Source organism: Melanostigma gelatinosum (assembly GCF_949748355.1).
Source record: "Melanostigma gelatinosum genome assembly, chromosome: 12".
Classification (NCBI taxonomy): Eukaryota; Metazoa; Chordata; class Actinopteri; order Perciformes; family Zoarcidae; genus Melanostigma; species Melanostigma gelatinosum.
In genome coordinates, this window is record NC_136645.1 from 19,147,377 (window position 1) to 19,164,668 (window position 17,292).

The 17,292-nt window shown below is 43.9% G+C and overlaps 1 protein-coding gene across 1 annotated transcript; it reads left to right on the top strand.

Annotated features, from left to right (window-relative positions):
• Positions 1–1,147: 1,147 nt before the first annotated feature.
• Positions 1,148–16,782, top strand: ablim1a (actin binding LIM protein 1a). The gene is made up of 23 exons (XM_079280949.1): positions 1,148–1,285; positions 3,942–4,125; positions 4,486–4,595; positions 5,516–5,642; positions 5,769–5,862; positions 7,743–7,830; positions 8,777–8,841; positions 9,219–9,263; positions 9,896–9,973; positions 10,253–10,411; positions 10,583–10,627; positions 10,779–10,814; positions 10,960–11,089; positions 11,708–11,827; positions 12,588–12,692; positions 13,051–13,098; positions 14,114–14,293; positions 15,061–15,146; positions 15,286–15,409; positions 15,643–15,704; positions 15,833–15,893; positions 16,143–16,150; positions 16,679–16,782. The coding sequence occupies exons 2-23, from the start codon at positions 3,977–3,979 to the stop codon at positions 16,778–16,780; spliced, it is 2,022 nt and encodes a 673-aa protein (XP_079137075.1). The 5' UTR covers positions 1,148–1,285; positions 3,942–3,976; the 3' UTR covers positions 16,781–16,782.
• Positions 16,783–17,292: the final 510 nt, after the last annotated feature.

Genomic DNA, 17,292 nt, shown 5'->3' on the forward strand with positions numbered 1-17,292 from the left:
CCTGCACCCATAGTCGGCCTAAACAACAGGCCCCGCTGAATAGACCTGAGTGTGTACCGTTGTCTGTCATTGTATTACTGTTGTGCTGTTGTACATATTATTGTCTGATGTACAAAGTGCTGTGGAGAGAAATTCCCCCTCGAGGACAATAAAGTCTAAGGTAGCACGTTAACAATGTCGTGAGCAAGTTAGCATGCTGACGTCAGCCCTAAGCACAGCTGTGCCTAAGTAAAGCCTCGCAAAGCTGCCGGCGGGGCTGTGACTGATTCTTGTGCAAAGTTGCTTTTCTACGTCACATTCTTACCTTATTCTTGTTGTCCTCGTATTCTACACGGACAGTGTTGTTGGAAATACAAAGGCCTTTACAGGAAGGAATTTAACAACCGCTATTTGTTTCAGTCACTCATTTGCAAATGCTACAGAGTGACATATTCATATCACAGCAAACATTTAGCGTGCTCTGTTTTTATCGTTATCTGAGCTGAGTGCCATGCTCTGCTTAATGTCAAGCACTTGACATCCACAGGGAAGAACGGAGCACTTAACCAGCCCAAGAAGCATGGGGCAGGAGATGATAAAAAGCTGCGTCTGACACTAAAACTTCTAAACGTGGCAATAAGAAGCCATATATATATATATAAATATATACATGATATAGTGCATTATATTATGTACTGGGAAAATAATCAAGGCACAGACAGCAAATGGCCCACGATATTTTCCTTTGAGGATGAAATTACAGTAAACTCAATGGCGAAACGGATTTTATCAATACCCTTTTAGTGTTCCATTTACCACGCCCTGCTCCCCTCAGCATTTTGCTTCTCCATCCTCCACTGATCAAGACAGACTATATTTAGGTTGTTGCTCTCCAGAGAGCCCATTTGGGCCGTGAACCCCAAGTTGTGCTGTCCTGCTCAATGTTGTTCTTTGTTTTACCCTGACAGGCTCTCAGCAGTTGGTCTTTATCTCTGGAGTCTGTGTGATGTTGCATATTCAGATTCACAGCGTGTCCTCGGATAAAGAGAACTTCAAAAAAACACAACCTAGAAGCAATGTTCCACAAACCGCATGGAGCGACCACGATGACTCGTCAACATTACAGCCCGATAGTAATGCTAATGTCTCCATGTCTCCTCTCTTGCAGTGGCTCATGGGCAGGACACACACCACCACTCCACAGAGAAGCCCCTGATTCAGTGCTACAAGTGTGGCGAGCCATGTAAGGGCGAGGTGCTGCGGGTGCAGAACAAGCACTTCCACCTCAAGTGCTTCACCTGTAAAGGTACTGTCATTTTATGTAATTAAATACAGTTGAATGGCTTTCACTAGTATTTGCTGCGTGTGATTTGGCTCAGCTTTACTCCATGTGAGACAACCCTGATATTATGATCCAAAAAGGCCGGTCTTCGGTAAATATGTTATGCGCTTACAATTTAAAAATGAGTCCACAGACGGCTTGGTTTTTTTTCTGAATTGGAAAAGATAAATGTGGGAGTCGTGTGAACATTGGCAACTAAGGTGGAACATTTTTAAATTCATTGCTAATTTCATACTGTAGGATATTTGCTTCCTTTCATTCAGTATAGCAGCCAAATGCTGATTGTTTTCCCCTATGATGTAGAATGACAGTTCACAGGTATAGAGGAGTCAGAAGTGTGGTGACCCTTTAGGTAAAATGGCAAAAATACAGCTGAACAAATGATTCTTTTTCCCCGACTGTCTGTCCCAAAAAGCATCCCAATCACAGGAAGTTGGATAGGAGCAGTCCCTAAAGGCCACAGAGTCCTTCCCATCCTCCTCCGACGGCCGGTGGCATGACTCATCTTCTCTTCTCAGACCTACATACTTAAATTATAGTACCATTCAGACTGCTATGACATGTGACGGTGCAAATCCTCCTGCATTTATCCTTATTACTGATGGATTTCTGGCATGATTACGATGTAGCAGCCCACGGCCGACCAAGCAGTCTCACTCTTGCAGGCTAAACCTGCCTCGCCGAAGCCCTTGTAGTTCATCTGTAACTGGAGCACTGTTATAAGCTCTCCAAGGGCTCAGAATAACACACGCAAACACTGAGATTAGCACCTAATTCTGTCCTTTACACGTGGATAAACATGCTCGTAGAGAGTCAGTGGTTCTAAAAGTGTTTGTGCACACGAGACAGGAGGACTGCAGTACGAGCCAAAAGTCACGCTTTCTTAGTCCTTGCTCTAACTATACATGTGCTGTTTTGAGTCTCCAACTTGTAGGACTAGAAATACCATGATCAACAGGTCGACTGAGGATATCGACACTCATATTGTCCCCGTGGCATACAAATCCCACACAGACGCCTTTTGCATATGTTTATCTCATTCCCTGAAATGTAAGATAAGATAAGATAGACTTTATTGTCCCGAAGGAAATTTGTCTTGGAAACATACATACAGTGTACAGTGCCAGCTGTTAAAAAAACAATACAATACAAATAACATATTGCACACATACATTACATACACAGACTGTCGCCAGTCCACATGCCCGCACACACAGTACCTACAGTACTTACAAAAGACTGCCACCGGCCAACAAACACATTTCACACTGCCCATTGTATAACGCACCAGTAGTGTATAGTTAAGACATAACAAAATCAATAAAAATCGGTGTTCCAGGGTTAAGCTCTGGCTAGCTTGTACAAAAAGCAAAACCTCTTAATTCACACTTTCATTTCAATTTCCTAAGTTGACCCTCTTGAGTTTCCAAAAAGGCATTTAATGTAATGGCATGCATCTGTTGAAAAGCTGAGGTGGCTGGACAAAGGCCACCAAATCTCCACTGCTGGTTTTCTGTTGACTCGGATAGTTTACAAGCTAATCTCGTCACCCGTGAGCCCGAATGCAATTAAATGTGATTCTCTGTCCCACCCGCTCACATTCATCCCCAGGATTGAGCGTGTCTCATTACATAAGAACGATGAGGTTGAGTCATCTCAAACATCAAAATATTTTCCCTCTTAGCTGTGGCATTTCCAAAGGGCTGTTAGATTCCCAGCCTCACTCCGTGGTGCTGGAACGTTGGATCTCACAGTTCATATGTGGTGGAAATAATGTAAAGACAGACGTACCGAGTCTGAATTGTGATTAAAACATATGTGGAGTTAACACCACATGTGCAGTCAGTGATTCTTGATAAATGGGAAGATTACGACAATGTTTTAATGTGACATGGAAAATAAGAGTTTTTTCAAAGCCATGATTTCTTTAATTCTTTAATGATTCATGAAATTCTTTAATGATTGACCAACCAAAAAGTGAAAAGCCATGAATCCGTGTCTGTGCTTGAAATCACAGAGATGAAAGCCATTTTGGAATGTTTGAATTCTATATTTACTCCAATGTGGTAAATCGTTCATCACATCTTTTCAATTGTTCCCCAATTACTATTTCTGCCTCATCCAGTCGTTCATGTTTGTGTAGATGTCAAGGTTATATTTGAATTGAAGGAAGCTCGTTGGAGAATGACAGCGTAGTACTCGGAGTATTCAGAGCCAGTTATCTTCAGAAACACATCAAGGCCATTTCCTGAGCTAGACAATTGTAGAGTTGTTGTTTCATTGAACACTACCTCCACACCAACAATGAAAAGACCTCGCTGTGGTCGTGCTGAATTATCGACCTGAGCCCTCATTGCAGAGTTCCTTCATCGGGACACGGTCTTTTTTTTTTCACGACCGTAAACGCTGATGAAAGGATTTCTACGTTACGCTTCACATTGCAACGCACACAGCTGTTCAAATGAATTTCTCAGCATCCATTTCATGAAATCAGCCACTCAGGATTACACGGACTAGGGCTTAACAAAGCCGTTGATGCGTGGAAGGGGATGGGTGGCTTGATAAGGGCAGAGCACTAAATGACCTGACTCGCAAGTGCCAATGTGTGTGTCCCGTACAGTGTGCGGCTGTGACCTCGCCCAGGGGGGCTTCTTCATGAAGAATGGAGAGTATCTGTGCACGCTGGACTACCAACGCATGCACGGCACCCGCTGCAATGGCTGTGGGGACTTTGTGGAGGGGGAAGTGGTCACCGCACTGGGCAAGACCTACCACCCCGCCTGCTTCGTCTGCACCATCTGCAAGTAAGGCACTCAGACCCGTTTTACATTAGCTGATGAAGAGTTACCGCGATCTTAATGCTTGCTTTCCAAAGCAGTAATCATGTGAAGTGACAGACAAACAATCAGATGGCAGGGATTCCAGGAGACTGTGTATAGTCCAGGCTGATTCCAGGGGATTACAGGGATTCCAGGCTGTGTGTCACATCTGAGTCATCTGACTAAACGTCCTCCTCAGGGACACAGTGTTGACACACATCCACATCATCAAGTCCTGTCATCTTAAGCCCCATCAGACAGCCACGGCTAATAAACCCTTACACTTACCTCTGGGCCACCACTCACGTCTTGTCGACCGATTGTTTCCTGTCACCTCTCTTCCAGACGACCGTTCCCCGCTGGGGACAGGGTGACCTTCAACGGGAAGGACTGCCTGTGTCAGTACTGCGTCGAGCCCATGTCTCCGGGACCAAAGGACATCCTGGGCTCCAGCAGTAAGTACATACACACAGGTTGAATGCACAGGAAGGCGTTCGCTTTCACACGATGCCATTGTGGCTTCCACACAGAATTGGGAAGTTTGCAGTAGGATTCATAGCGAAAGTGGATTCGTTGAAGGATTTAAATATCTGGAAAATTTCAGTCAAGTTTGGTGCTTACAGGTATGATTCATGCTTGACATTTAATGTAGCTGGTGGCCAGTCATTTTAACTGTGATAGTTAAAAGAATAGTTTACATAAATCAAGCTTGCTCACACATTATTAGCATAAATTCTATTTAAACTGCTGTATCGATGGAATTGTGAACGTTAACCCCTTCACAAGCAGCAGCCTTGTTGGTTGGTAAGTTGTAACTTGTGCTGTGCAGCCAAACACTGTTCAAACGAATACAACTTCACCTTCAATACGAGTGGGGATCCAGAAGTTTACAGACCTAAAATGTCAGGCTGCATTTTGGGAAAAGGAGGGAAAATGTAAAACGGGTGAAGTGTGTAAAACAGTTGGTACTACTCAACAGTTCCACATCGCAGTGGAGAAAATACTTTGTAAGGACCTTTCCTGCAACCCAGTTATGCTGAAGACTGAATGATGAAGGGGTATCATTCATTCTCTCCTCTTCTCTGTAAACGCAGCCTTGTGTTGGACCAGCCATGTTTATGAATAATAACACCAAGACGGGCCTTGCTAAATAATGCAACAGGGAATGTGCAGCCCTCAAAAACCCCCTCCTCTTCCAACTCCTCTCAGCCTCTCAGTCTCCTCTAATGCAATAATTTCTCCTCGGGTTAAATGAAACAAACCTTCACTCGAGCATTAATTCTCTCCACTAACATTTCCTTCCCTTCTTTTTGTACTTGCTTGTAGTTTTTGTTGCGACAACACATAACTTAATGTCACTTTTGCTTTTTTGCAGACTGTGCAGGATGTGGTCGAGACATTAAGAACGGACAGGCTCTCCTAGCATTGGACAAACAGTGGCATCTGGGCTGCTTTAAGTGTAAGGCCTGCAGCAAAGTGCTGACTGGCGAGTACATCAGCAAGTAAGCAGCTCATATCCACTGTAATTACAGGCTGCCTGGTCGAATTCAGGCCTGCATGAGGTTCACACACGATATGATATTTCATTGGCAAGTCCCCGCTGCTTAGATTTGTCTGTCTCCACTCAGGGACGGCGCCCCCTACTGTGAGAAGGACTACCAGATCCATTTTGGAGTTCAGTGTGAGGCGTGTCATCAGTTCATCACAGGGAAGGTGCTAGAGGTAAGACACGCACACACACACACATCCCATTCTTCAGCTTCAACATCCCTCTGAGTGGCTCGCTATGACAGGACGATGTCTCTCTGTGCAGCCAGATGTGGAATTTATAATATGCTTTTGTAAACAGATTCAATTTTGCACCTGGATTTCATAAGAATCCTGCCTAAGGTACGTTTCAAAGAGTGAACAAATACTTTCACTTGAATTTGAGTACTTATGCTTAATTGAAGGACTAAAATAACAGCAGATACATTTGGGAGGTATACCTAATGTTTCAAATTCAAGTTTGCGTTATGTGGATGAACAGAGAGTTAGTTGTAATGTCTAAATTCTGCCTCTCATTGAGACACAGGATGAAGCCTTGGAGTGGAATTGTGAAATGTAGTTTGATAATCTCTGGTGTAGTCTCTTCGTCACAGAGCCAAAGAGACTCTTGGCATGATTGTATTCAACTAAAAGATTAATTCTAAGTAGATTTATATGTCTTTCCAACGCTGCCTAAATACACATCTTGCACACGGTCATACAAGCTCACTTTGCGACAAATTACATCAATATTAAATAAAAAAACAAATGTGATCTGATGTTCAGGAAGCGATCAGCATTCAATGATACTGTACGTCATGCAGCTGTAATGAAACTCTTGTTTGCATCGTTGTTCATGTAAAACGTCACCCACACTCTTTGTGATCACTGGTCTCTTGAACAAGTTCTAGCCGGTCTGTTCTGCAGACAGTGATCTACTCAGACGCTGAGTCGTGTGTCATTTAATGGTATGAAAATGTCACTGCTAGCCAGCCAGCCAGGCTTACAGTAATCCAGCACTAAGGCAGGTCGTCATGACAATAGGAAAAGGCCTCGACGTCTCACCCCTGTGCCAATAGATCAGCGGGGCCAAAGCCACAGCAGTCGGTCTGATAGTCCAATCACTGGCCCAAGACCCATGGGTTTGCATACCTGCTGCTCTGGGTGTGCAATGTGAATGGCTTATTAATGCAGGGTTAATTAATGCAGCTATTAAATTCTCAGAGAAATAAGGAGAGCATTTAAACTACACATATAGCATAAGTACCGTTATTATCCCTGAGAGGGAGAGAGATATGTGAGGAGACTATTGAGTGGAAGGTGCTGTAAAGTGCTTGCTATAGCTGCTCTGTAAAATGTGAAAATGCAAATGTTAGTCAATGGCTCCATATCTCTCGGCCTCAACGAGTGTTCACTTGCCAGCTGAAACGTTACCGAGGGTTGTTATACAGCAGGCACAATTTCTTTTGGGTGTTTTATCACCCCCGGTCAAAGTCACATCGGCGTTTTAGTGGTGCTCTCTGCATGCAAAGTGCCACGTCAATGGAGATGGAATTCAGGTGCTCTAGCCAGCAGATCATTTTATTGGATTGCATTATGCAGGTTATCACACAGAGCAACGCTCAGGTAGAGAAGGCGGGTTGACTGTGTCAAACAGGCAGGTGTCATGGGGAACATATTCAATAATAACTCAACAATCTTTCAATTTGTTCAATACTGAAAGAGAACATGACTGGAATACATGATTTCACATTCCCACATCAGCTGTTAAGAAACACCGTATTTACATTCACCCTGCAGACGAGTCTCAGGGAAACATATTCACCAACAGCTGCCCACTGTGCAATTTCATCAGCAGTTATTCTTGACGGAAGAGCGAGCAGTTACACTGGATCTGATGAAACTATCCATTGCACTAACAGGATGTGGATGTTAGAGGAGGGAGATGCGGCTGGGAGCGGGTAGAGCTCTGGGTTTACTTCCTGGAAGTCGCAGCTCTTCGCTTCAATGCAGACTTGATTGATCTTCATTTTCCTCTGACGGCATGTCTGTTCTGTGCGCTCTGTGTTTTCCAGGCAGGAGATAAGCACTACCACCCTAGCTGTGCGAGATGCAGTAGGTGCAATCAGATGTTCACAGAAGGAGAAGAGATGTATCTGCAAGGTGAGCGGACATTCCTGCATTATCGCCGTCACATGAAAACTTTGGTTGACAGAATCTGTAGAATGGCATGCTTCTCTGTAGTTTGAATATGTTCTCAGGGGTGTGAAACCCGTCGGCATGGGTATAAAATGGCATACTTTTTATTTTCTTATGATCATTTTCTGTGTGATTTGTCTGCTTATATGCCGTGCTGCTGACGCACTGTGTACTGAGAGTTCATTTCCACGCTGCACTGGAAACAAATTCCACCAACTCTAGCTGCGTAGCGATTAAAGTGCAGTGAAGTGAAGTGAGGTGCAGTCTGTGGTGGTCTGGCCACCACAAGCTGACAGAAGTCCTTCTATGCCCGTCCTATACATCTCTGAAACTACAGAAGAGATTTACACAATTCTTTCAAAAGACATATTGGGAGAATGCTGTCGAACATGTCACTTTAAAATCTCCCGTAGGGGTTCAGTTGGGTTGAGATCTGGTGACTGCAAAGGCCATGGCATATGGCTCACATTATTTTTGTACTAATACCATTCAGTGACCCCCGTGTTGTGCATGTGCATTTGTGTCTCCACTCGTTTATGTAGGTTTTTCCTTGAGCTCTCCAGCTCCCAGTCCACACTCTGCAACCTAATAAGTGCACGACTTAAACTGGCCACTGAGCTGCTTGATGTAGCTAAATGCACGAAATTTTGTATTTTCAAGACACCTCATGCTGACAGTGTGCAAGAATTGAAATAGTCTTTTGCACAATTTTCTTTCAGCCTTTAATCAAGTCTGTTAATAACCCATGTAATAACCCATTTGTCCCCCATCTGTACAGAATATGGATATTATCGTGTCTCCTTTCAAACACACTTTTGGATCATATTTAGTCATATTTGCAAAATGCATTTCGATAAAGTGAATATATTCTATTTCCATACGTTGTTCTGAATGCATTTTCTCTCCTTAGGATCAACAGTGTGGCATCCCGGCTGCAAGAACACCACCAGAACAGAGGAGAGACACAGGGAGCGGGTAGGAATTTGGCCGTCACTGACTCCATTGTCCATGACTTTGTCTTGACTGAAAGCACCTTTCTGTTCATGTCTCATGACAAAGTTTTCCTGGAAAAGATAGAAATTCGGAATATGTAACGAGGGATTCTGCATGGGCTGTTCCCGCTCCCTCGATGAACTGTTAAACCTTAACCTACCATGGTTTACATCATTTGCCTATTGAGGCGGTGTTAGGAGTGTGTGTGTGTGTGTGTGTGTGTGTGTGTTGCATGCGTGTACAAGTATTTGTTCATTTGCATATTTACATGTTGATGTATGTGTGAACTGTGAGTCGGGCTGGAGAGGCACAACCCCTCGTGTGATTTCCTGTGAACCCCCCTCTCCCTTCCTCCACAGCTATTGCCTCCGTCCCTCTTATTCCTCCAAAAATCAGAAAGGCAGGTACTGTATTCGCTGTTGGCTATGAGATGGCATCATCCTGTGTTCCACCATGTACATAGGACACGGTGCACTGTATGCTGGAGACAGCCTGCAGTGCACCCTCTGTGTGTCATACGGAGCCATTCAGTCGTGTCCTTTTAACGCCTTAATCTGCGCTCATATCAAAGGTGCATGCAACAAAGATATGCGCACATTTGGTGACAAATTTGGCTTTTTCAAATCCCCCATTCACCAATTAGGTGAAAAGCTCGTTGAACTCTCAGACCTGCTGCTGCCATCCAAAATTTCCATTTCCCATAAACAAGCATGAGGTTCTTAAGAACATAAAATCACAGCGTGAAGCACTCATTCACTTTGCAAATTTGCAAATTTGCAAATGAATGACCCAATCATGAAATCACATGTTAGTATTTCAAAGTACCTCATGTTATTAATGGAACGTCAATACAGGGTTTGTCAATCCCCTCTCATCGCTCATACAGTATAAAAGCCAAACGGTGTAATGTTGGAGTGTTTTGGGTAATAACCACGGTGATGTGCAGATGCCAGGGGGCTGTGGCTCACGGGAGACTGATTGCCTGACAGACGTTGTTGGGACTAACATCCACTTGTGTGTGTTTCTTTTCTCGCAGCCTACGAGGTCATCGTCCGAGAGTATTTGTTCCAGACCTGGTTCAAGCATACCTGGCTCACCGGGTCACACGATCTATGTGAGAACTGTTATGGACTTATATTTGTCTAAATAGATTGTTCTGGTTCTGTCTTACGAGTCACAAATTCCCTTTTTTATAACGGCCTCTTTTGACAATTGAACCTTCGTAAACCCCCTTTACCCTTGTGTGTGTGTGTGTGTGTGTGTGTGTGTGTGTGTGTGTGTGTGTGTGTGTGTGTGTGTGTGTGTGTGTGTGTGTGTGTGTGTGTGTGTGTGTGTGTGTGTGTGTGTGTGTGTGTGTGTGTGTGTGCATCTTTGTCTTTATTTGTCTCCCTAGGCAAAAGTCGATAACGAGATCCTTGATTACCGAGACCTAGCTGCCATTCCAAAAGTCAAAGCCATTTATGACATTGAGCGTCCTGACCTTATTACCTATGAACCTTTGTACACCACCTCCCTGGCTGAGAGAGAGGAGAGAGGAGAGAGTGTGGGAGAGGTAAACACACAGACCGCATGCAACTGTTCCTGCATGCATGTCATCTTTATGCACATACAGTGCTGTGCATTAAGATAAATATTCCTCAAATGATCCTCTGTTTTGCTGTTGGCAAGTAATGCTGTGTTTGAAAGCCTTTATGCAGTACTGAACTTCTTGTGTCTCTCTCAGCTCCACACTGCCAGGAGGGAGCGTTCCCCCTTACCCGATGACAGGGTAAGATACGTCACCGTGTGCTGATCATGATGAATTATCCTAAATCTGCAATGATATTCATGTCTGGCTTTCTGGGCTCTTTCTTTCTGTCTTGTTCACAAAAAAGCTTTTAACAACTAACTTATAATTCAGACTTCTTTGATTCTTCTAGTGCTCAAGAAACATGTCGCCAACCCCATCTGGTGAGGTGAGCATATCATTTTGTCATATTAACTGTCCCCTGTATGCGATTTAAATGCAGCATATAATGTCTCAATAATGCCTTCAATTTGAGTAATAACCTGTGTGTGTGTGTGTGTGTGTGTATGTGTGTGTGTGTGTGTGTGTGTCAGGGCTCTTACGACAGGAGGGAACGCATCCTCCAAAGGTCCACCAGTCAGGGCTCCATAGGATCACCAGTTTATAATCGACATGGTTACACCCCCACCTTGTCACGGTCACCGCAGCATTTTCACAGACCAGGTGAGCGTGTGTGTGTGTGTGTGTGTGTGTGTGTGTGTGTGTGTGTGTGTGTGTGTGTGTGGACACATGTATAGTGTTCCATAGTTTATGATAAATCTGTGTTTTTTTATCAGGTGGATTGGTGAGATCTTTACTGGTCAGGTATAGGTGACAGTTGAAACACTGGATGAGTTCACTGACCCTCCACTTTAAAGTTCTCACTTCCCTCCTTCTGATCGTTTTACATCTTTAAAGGGGAACTTTGCCAAAATTGACTTTGGATTGTTATGTTAATCCGTTTTGCTTTGATGGGCAATCCATCCTTTTTGCAGAATAACAACCTTAAAGTTAAATGTGCGCCTGTTAACAACACAGTTTCTCAGAGTTGTCTATTGTTTCCATTAAAAAGTTTGATTTTAAAGTGTAACACTCTTCCTCGTTTCTGACTGTTCATCTTAAATACTCCTTACCTCTCAGTTTGGGTGTCTTATATTTCCTTTTTTACAGCATTTGATTCCTGTATATCCTCCTTTTCTTTCGTCCCTCACCTTCTCACCTTCTATCTCCTCCCCACACTGACCACCTCTGCTGCGTGGTCCTGGGGTTTTGTCCCCTGTCCCACACCCTCCCTCCCTGCAGAGGCTCTGACAGGCATGCAGAAGCTCTGCTCCTCCTTGTGCAGTAACAGTGTGGGCTCCAGAAATAGTGACTCCCGCCCCACCTCCCCTTTCAGACACCACTTCATCCCCCATAGCCAAGGTAAGGGCCCCACTCCACTCCTCTCCGCTGCCCCCCCCCCGAAGGCAACACATCATCTCCATCGTCACCTGAAAAGCCACCTCCCCGCCAGTGCCACCATCTGTCATTCTGGATCCAGCGCCATTTCTGATTAGACTATATCTGCCATCCATCCTGAATGGTCAAACCCATGCAGCCACTGATTCTTCACTAACTAGCATGCACCTCTTCACCTTTGCCTTTCACAACGTCTGCCAAAGTAGCTGACAGGCTCTTTGTGTTTGTGTTTTTGCAGCTTTGCATGTACTTGAGATATACTAGTAATACAAATCCAATATCCAAACTGACAGTTCCCCAAATGTTGGATGATGGATGAGTTTTTTTCCTTGTCGGAAGGAGTCTCCAGACTCCAGTAAGCTGTAGTCTGATATAAAAAGAGAGGTTTTGCCATTGCATGCTGAGGGTTATTAACTTTTTAACCGTGAGCTCTTATTAAAATTCATATCATTCAACAGACGAACAGACATTATAGTTCATAACCCATAGCACATTTCCCTTTCGCTTTTTTAAACTCTGCTAGTTTTCTCCGCCTTTTGTATCTTCATCATGCACATAGCATAGTGCTCCATTTACTGCATTTCTCAAAGGCAACCAGAATGTCTCCCACTCACTGAAAGTGACTCCAGCTGGTCCCGTTGGTCCCTGTGTGTTGCACCGTTCGGACTGTGGTTCCCCATTAGTATCCCTGCTTATGTTCTGTTCTTGGTTCTTCTCACTGGAGGCACTGACCCGCCGAGTGGCCGGAGCTCCCCCCTCCCGCTCAGGCCCGACAGCCGGCCGGTCACCCCGCCTCTATCTCAGACCCCTAAACATTTCCACCTCCCAGGTAGGAGCTGGAGCGCACCCTGTCACTGCTCGTCCCTTCTTACTGTCTATCTATCCGTCTGTCTGTCTGTCCGTCTAGTTCTATATCTGTCTGTCTGTCTATTTCTATATCTATCTGTCTTTCTGTCTGTCTATCTGTCTGTCTATTTGTCGATCTGTCACTGTACTCCATTTAGTATCAGCTTTTGCTTTTTCCCCTCTTCTTTCATATTCCAGGAAAAACGGGTGAAATTCAATGTAATCCCGATGTGTGTGTAATTGCTTGGTGTTGAGATGTTTACAATAGATGCTATTTTTGTATTGTAGAGGCACTGTATGATCCGTAAATGTCTTTTCTGTCTGTATTTGAATGTCTTCAGATCAGGGGAGCAACATCTACAGAAAACCACCCATCTACAAACTACACGGTACCTCTCCTCCTCCAGTATAGCCTGTTTTACTGTTAAAACAGAAAGGAAAAAATCTCTGTCTGAGTACAAATTTAGAGTAATACTCTAGGTAGTTATATGTTATTGAGCCAAGCTCTTTTCTGGACACGCTTTCGTTAATCAACTGAAATTCACAGTGTATTCACAGTGTATTCGTCTCAGTCACCCCCAGTGTCCGTGTGAGCACTGTTTGAAGTCTGTCTCCAATCCTCTTCAGTCTGATCTGAAGGTTGTTTTAAACAAGTCACAGGAGTAATGTTAGAGTTTTCTTAAAGCGAGACAATGTAACTTTTGTGACAAATACAGAATGATGTCATTTCCGTTAAAGGCAATCTGAATGGCAACACAGCAACATGTCTCCTGGTTAGCAATGTGTTTACTCAATCTTCAACATTTGTGATGAAACCATTCGAATACTTATCTGCGACAGGCTTTAATGTAATGTAACAGTAGCACAAGTAGAGAACAGAGATAAAGTCAGCAAACTGTAATCAACCTGAAGTTGGCTAACGTTAGCTAACATTAGCTACTACTGTGGTCCTACCAGACCAAGTAAGGCAGTAGCAACAAAAGCGCATTGAATTGAACAAGGGTGCGTTTTATTGGACTCAACTTTTCAGTCCTAAGTTGAAGAATCCGTTTTCTCTTTTTTTTTTCTTCAAAAGTTACATAGTCCGGCTTTAAAATGAGTCTAAAAAAATATGTTAATGGATGAAGCAAATGTCACTTGTGTACATGCACGCCAGCTGGTTTGAGACTTTTCTACAACTGAATGGTGTTTCACACAACAGGTGTAATCTTGCTTGTACAAGATGTAACTAAAATCATCCTTGAAACATCCTTAAAACCACATTGACTCTCAATCCAATATTCGCTGACTTGTTAGGAAAGACATCTTGTGGTAAGCGTTCATTTTAAACCTGGACTACCCAGGGTTACATGAACCTTGAGTCTGACGATCAGATGGTGCTCAGAATGTTTACCTGTGGTTGAGACCGTGACTCCGACACTGATAGATCAGTTCCCATGGTAGATACAGATGCCATAGCACGTCAAAGCAAGTCTGCTGATGAGATCATCAGATCCGCCACCTTCCCCGCCGCCCATGCTCCCTCTCTGGACGACAGCTCACGGAGTGAGGGCGACCGTTGGCCCTGCTCTCCCGCTGTATTAGGTACAGTAGGCTCCTGATGGGCATGCTTGCACTGCGACCTTGTAGTGGTACGACAGACACCTCACCACAACCTAACTCTTCTTGTTTCTCCCTTTCCAGCTGCCCCAAAAGCTTTAACTGCATCCCTGCTTCACTCCGAGCTCACGCTTTTATTCGGGCGTTTCAGTATTTGCCTTTAAGTTTTGCTTGCACAAAGCAGAAGCGTTGTTTGGTTTCTGTTGCTGCCATGTTATTGTCTGCTTGAGGTAGCATCAGTTTCACCATTTTACTGCACATGATGGGTGCACTTGCTTTACACAATAGTGCCACAAATGACTTGGACAGAGATCACTGAGACTGACTTCAAACTAACTTTTGTCTGTCTGGCTTACATTGTGCTGTTCTGTGTATTTGACATCCAGTAAATTCTTGACATGAATGATGAAGCGTGAACATCTGTCATGTCAGTGTAGCCAAATATTCCAATAAGCCCCCCCCCCCCCTCCCCCCATTTGTCTGTCTCGTCAACTCTGTCTCACATTTGTGTTCCTCCGTCCACCTATTGCTCATTACCGTGTGTAGTCCTCACTGCTCTACAGCCAAATGAACCCGCCACAGCTTTCTGTCCTTCTCTAAATTTGAACTGTGGATGGAGCATTTCATCTGGTTGTACTCTACATAAAAGTACATGTGAAGCATGGTTTCCTCCAGAGATGTGTATGTGTCTTTATGTGTGCGTGTTTATGTGTTTGTTTGTAACATTTGGGGCTTGTGTATGGCACCCATAGGTCCAGAAGGGAGGCGAAGATCCAGAGAAGAGGAGGAGGAAGAGGCCTTGAAAAAAAAGCAGCTCCATGAGGAACATCTCAGCAAGGTCAGTGAGATAACCTTAAATCTTCATTTCAACATCTGTATCTTTGACTGCCATGTGACTGAAATGAAAGCCAAACACGCATGCTTTGTATCCTTAATGTTTGTGTCATAGATCGATTGAATTATTTGAATGTGTGTAGATTCAGTCTGGTTTGGGAAAGCTCATCCTGAAGGAGGAGATGGAGAAAGAGCAGATCAGGGAGTGTCACGCACGTAGCCTCTCTGCCCAGCGCTACGACCCCAAACAGACCAACTGTGACACAGGTAGGTACGGAGCAGCTTCTTCAGCTCTTGAGTTGTCAGCAGTGTACTGTAACAGAAGGTCTGTGCTCTGTCATACTTGTAGATCGCTGCATTTTGTTCTGCTGTAACATGTCTGGATCATGAAATAGCTTCAATTTGTGATTTTGAAGCATCCCTGTTCATGTAAATGTTCCTGATTCGAGTCAACGTCTCTTTAATTCCAAATTTAAATTTGAGCATCACTTCTGTTTCAGATCTGACTTCTCCGACCAAAACTAACTCTCTGCCTGGCTACGGAAGGAATGGGCTGCATCGGGTGAGAGCTCACTCATACTAACAAGAATGTCAGTATGAGTTGTCATCAATGCCAGAAACGCTAATTATATACAGGATTTACCGGCAACAAAATCCCCATATGTTAACTGTTGTCTGTGTCCCCCACAGCCCCAGTCAACAGACTTCACCCAGTACAACAGCTATGGCGACATGTGTGGAGGAGGCAGAGGTGAGAGCTGCTACCAGAATGTAGCCACCACGCAAATCTCTTGCTAATATCACCAGAGCTATTCAGCATCAGTATTCAGAAATGGCTTGCTACGTGTACATAAATGGACCTGCATTTTGAAATGTTTGCATAATGATTCACACAATGTGTCATCAGGGACAACAGTGTTGTAGATAGTAGCCTGGCAGGGGATTTGACAGCAAAACCATTAACTGTGAGTCTCATTTTCTGTCCCATGTTGTCCTGCAGAGTTTCAGGTATGTCTCCCATCTGCTTTTCCACATGGCATGCTTCCTCACCTTGCATCATGTCTTTGCTTGCTCATGGGTTGCAAGAGGCACCTTGCCCTGAATGCACACCGCCCACTCCTGCCACATGCTTGCATCACTGCCGGATTTAAAGTCAACTACAGGGCATGTGGTGCAGTGATTTCAAATGCCCGAACATGCACTGCCCAGTAGCTGAACCAGTGGACTGTAAATGCAATGTACAGTCATCGCCTCATGTCTTGTTTTGTGTGTTTACCAATGTAACGACTCAAGCTAAATGTGTCATTTAATTATTCGATTTTAAAATTCACCATAGAAAAAAAAACAATACTACAGAGACATTCAGAAAACGTGTCAATGACTGCCCATCTCCAATACTAATGATACTGAACAGTATCCAAGCTACTTGCTCCATCCAGTGAAAACTGTGCCCACAGTCATTAGTGGACATATTCATGCCATTAACCCTGCGGTCCCCTTCCACTATATTACATTTGTGTATGTTCTATTCTTTAGCACATTAAGGATGGCCGTGCAGCACTTGCAAGGATGGACAGGGGAGTATCTATGCCTAATATGTTGGAACCAAAAGCAAGTATCTTCTTCTTTTTGTACTGATGACAACAATGTAATCTACACTGAAATATGTTTAAACATTTATACATTGTTCACTAACCGGTACTTTATGTAATTTCAACTTGTGAATGAGGACACATTTTCCGGCTAATATAGAGATAGTCTAACCTCGGCATTTCAGTCAGAAACAAAAAAAGGACCAGCCCAAAAGAGGAGGATGAAATGGATGAATTGGCATGTTGTATTTAGCCTCATGGTACGGGGACATTGGTGGAAGAAATAGGAAACTAAAAGAGATTTTACTGAAGGTGAAAGACTCACATTAGCTGGGTTCCTGATGATTTAGCATGCTGCTTCAGGAGCTGCCGAGTCACGCTTAGCATGCTGGCTTCTCCATGCTCATCTGCACATCGCTTTGACTTAAAGTGGCTGGATACTGTATGCAGCATACAGTGGAGAATCCAACGCCCAGATTGTCATCCAAACAACTCGTATCACTATATACTGCGTAGTATATAAGGCATTGTACATTGCTGTGTGGATATGAGTTGGTC

Coding starts and splice junctions, on each gene's coding strand:
- ablim1a (XM_079280949.1), top strand. CDS start 3,977: ATGAAGAATGGAGAGTATCTGTGCACGCTGGACTACCAACGCATGCAC. Junction 4,596..5,515: donor GGACATCCTGGGCTCCAGCA/GTAAGTACATAC, acceptor GCTTTTTTGCAG/ACTGTGCAGGATGTGGTCGA. Junction 8,842..9,218: donor AGGAGAGACACAGGGAGCGG/GTAGGAATTTGG, acceptor CTTCCTCCACAG/CTATTGCCTCCGTCCCTCTT.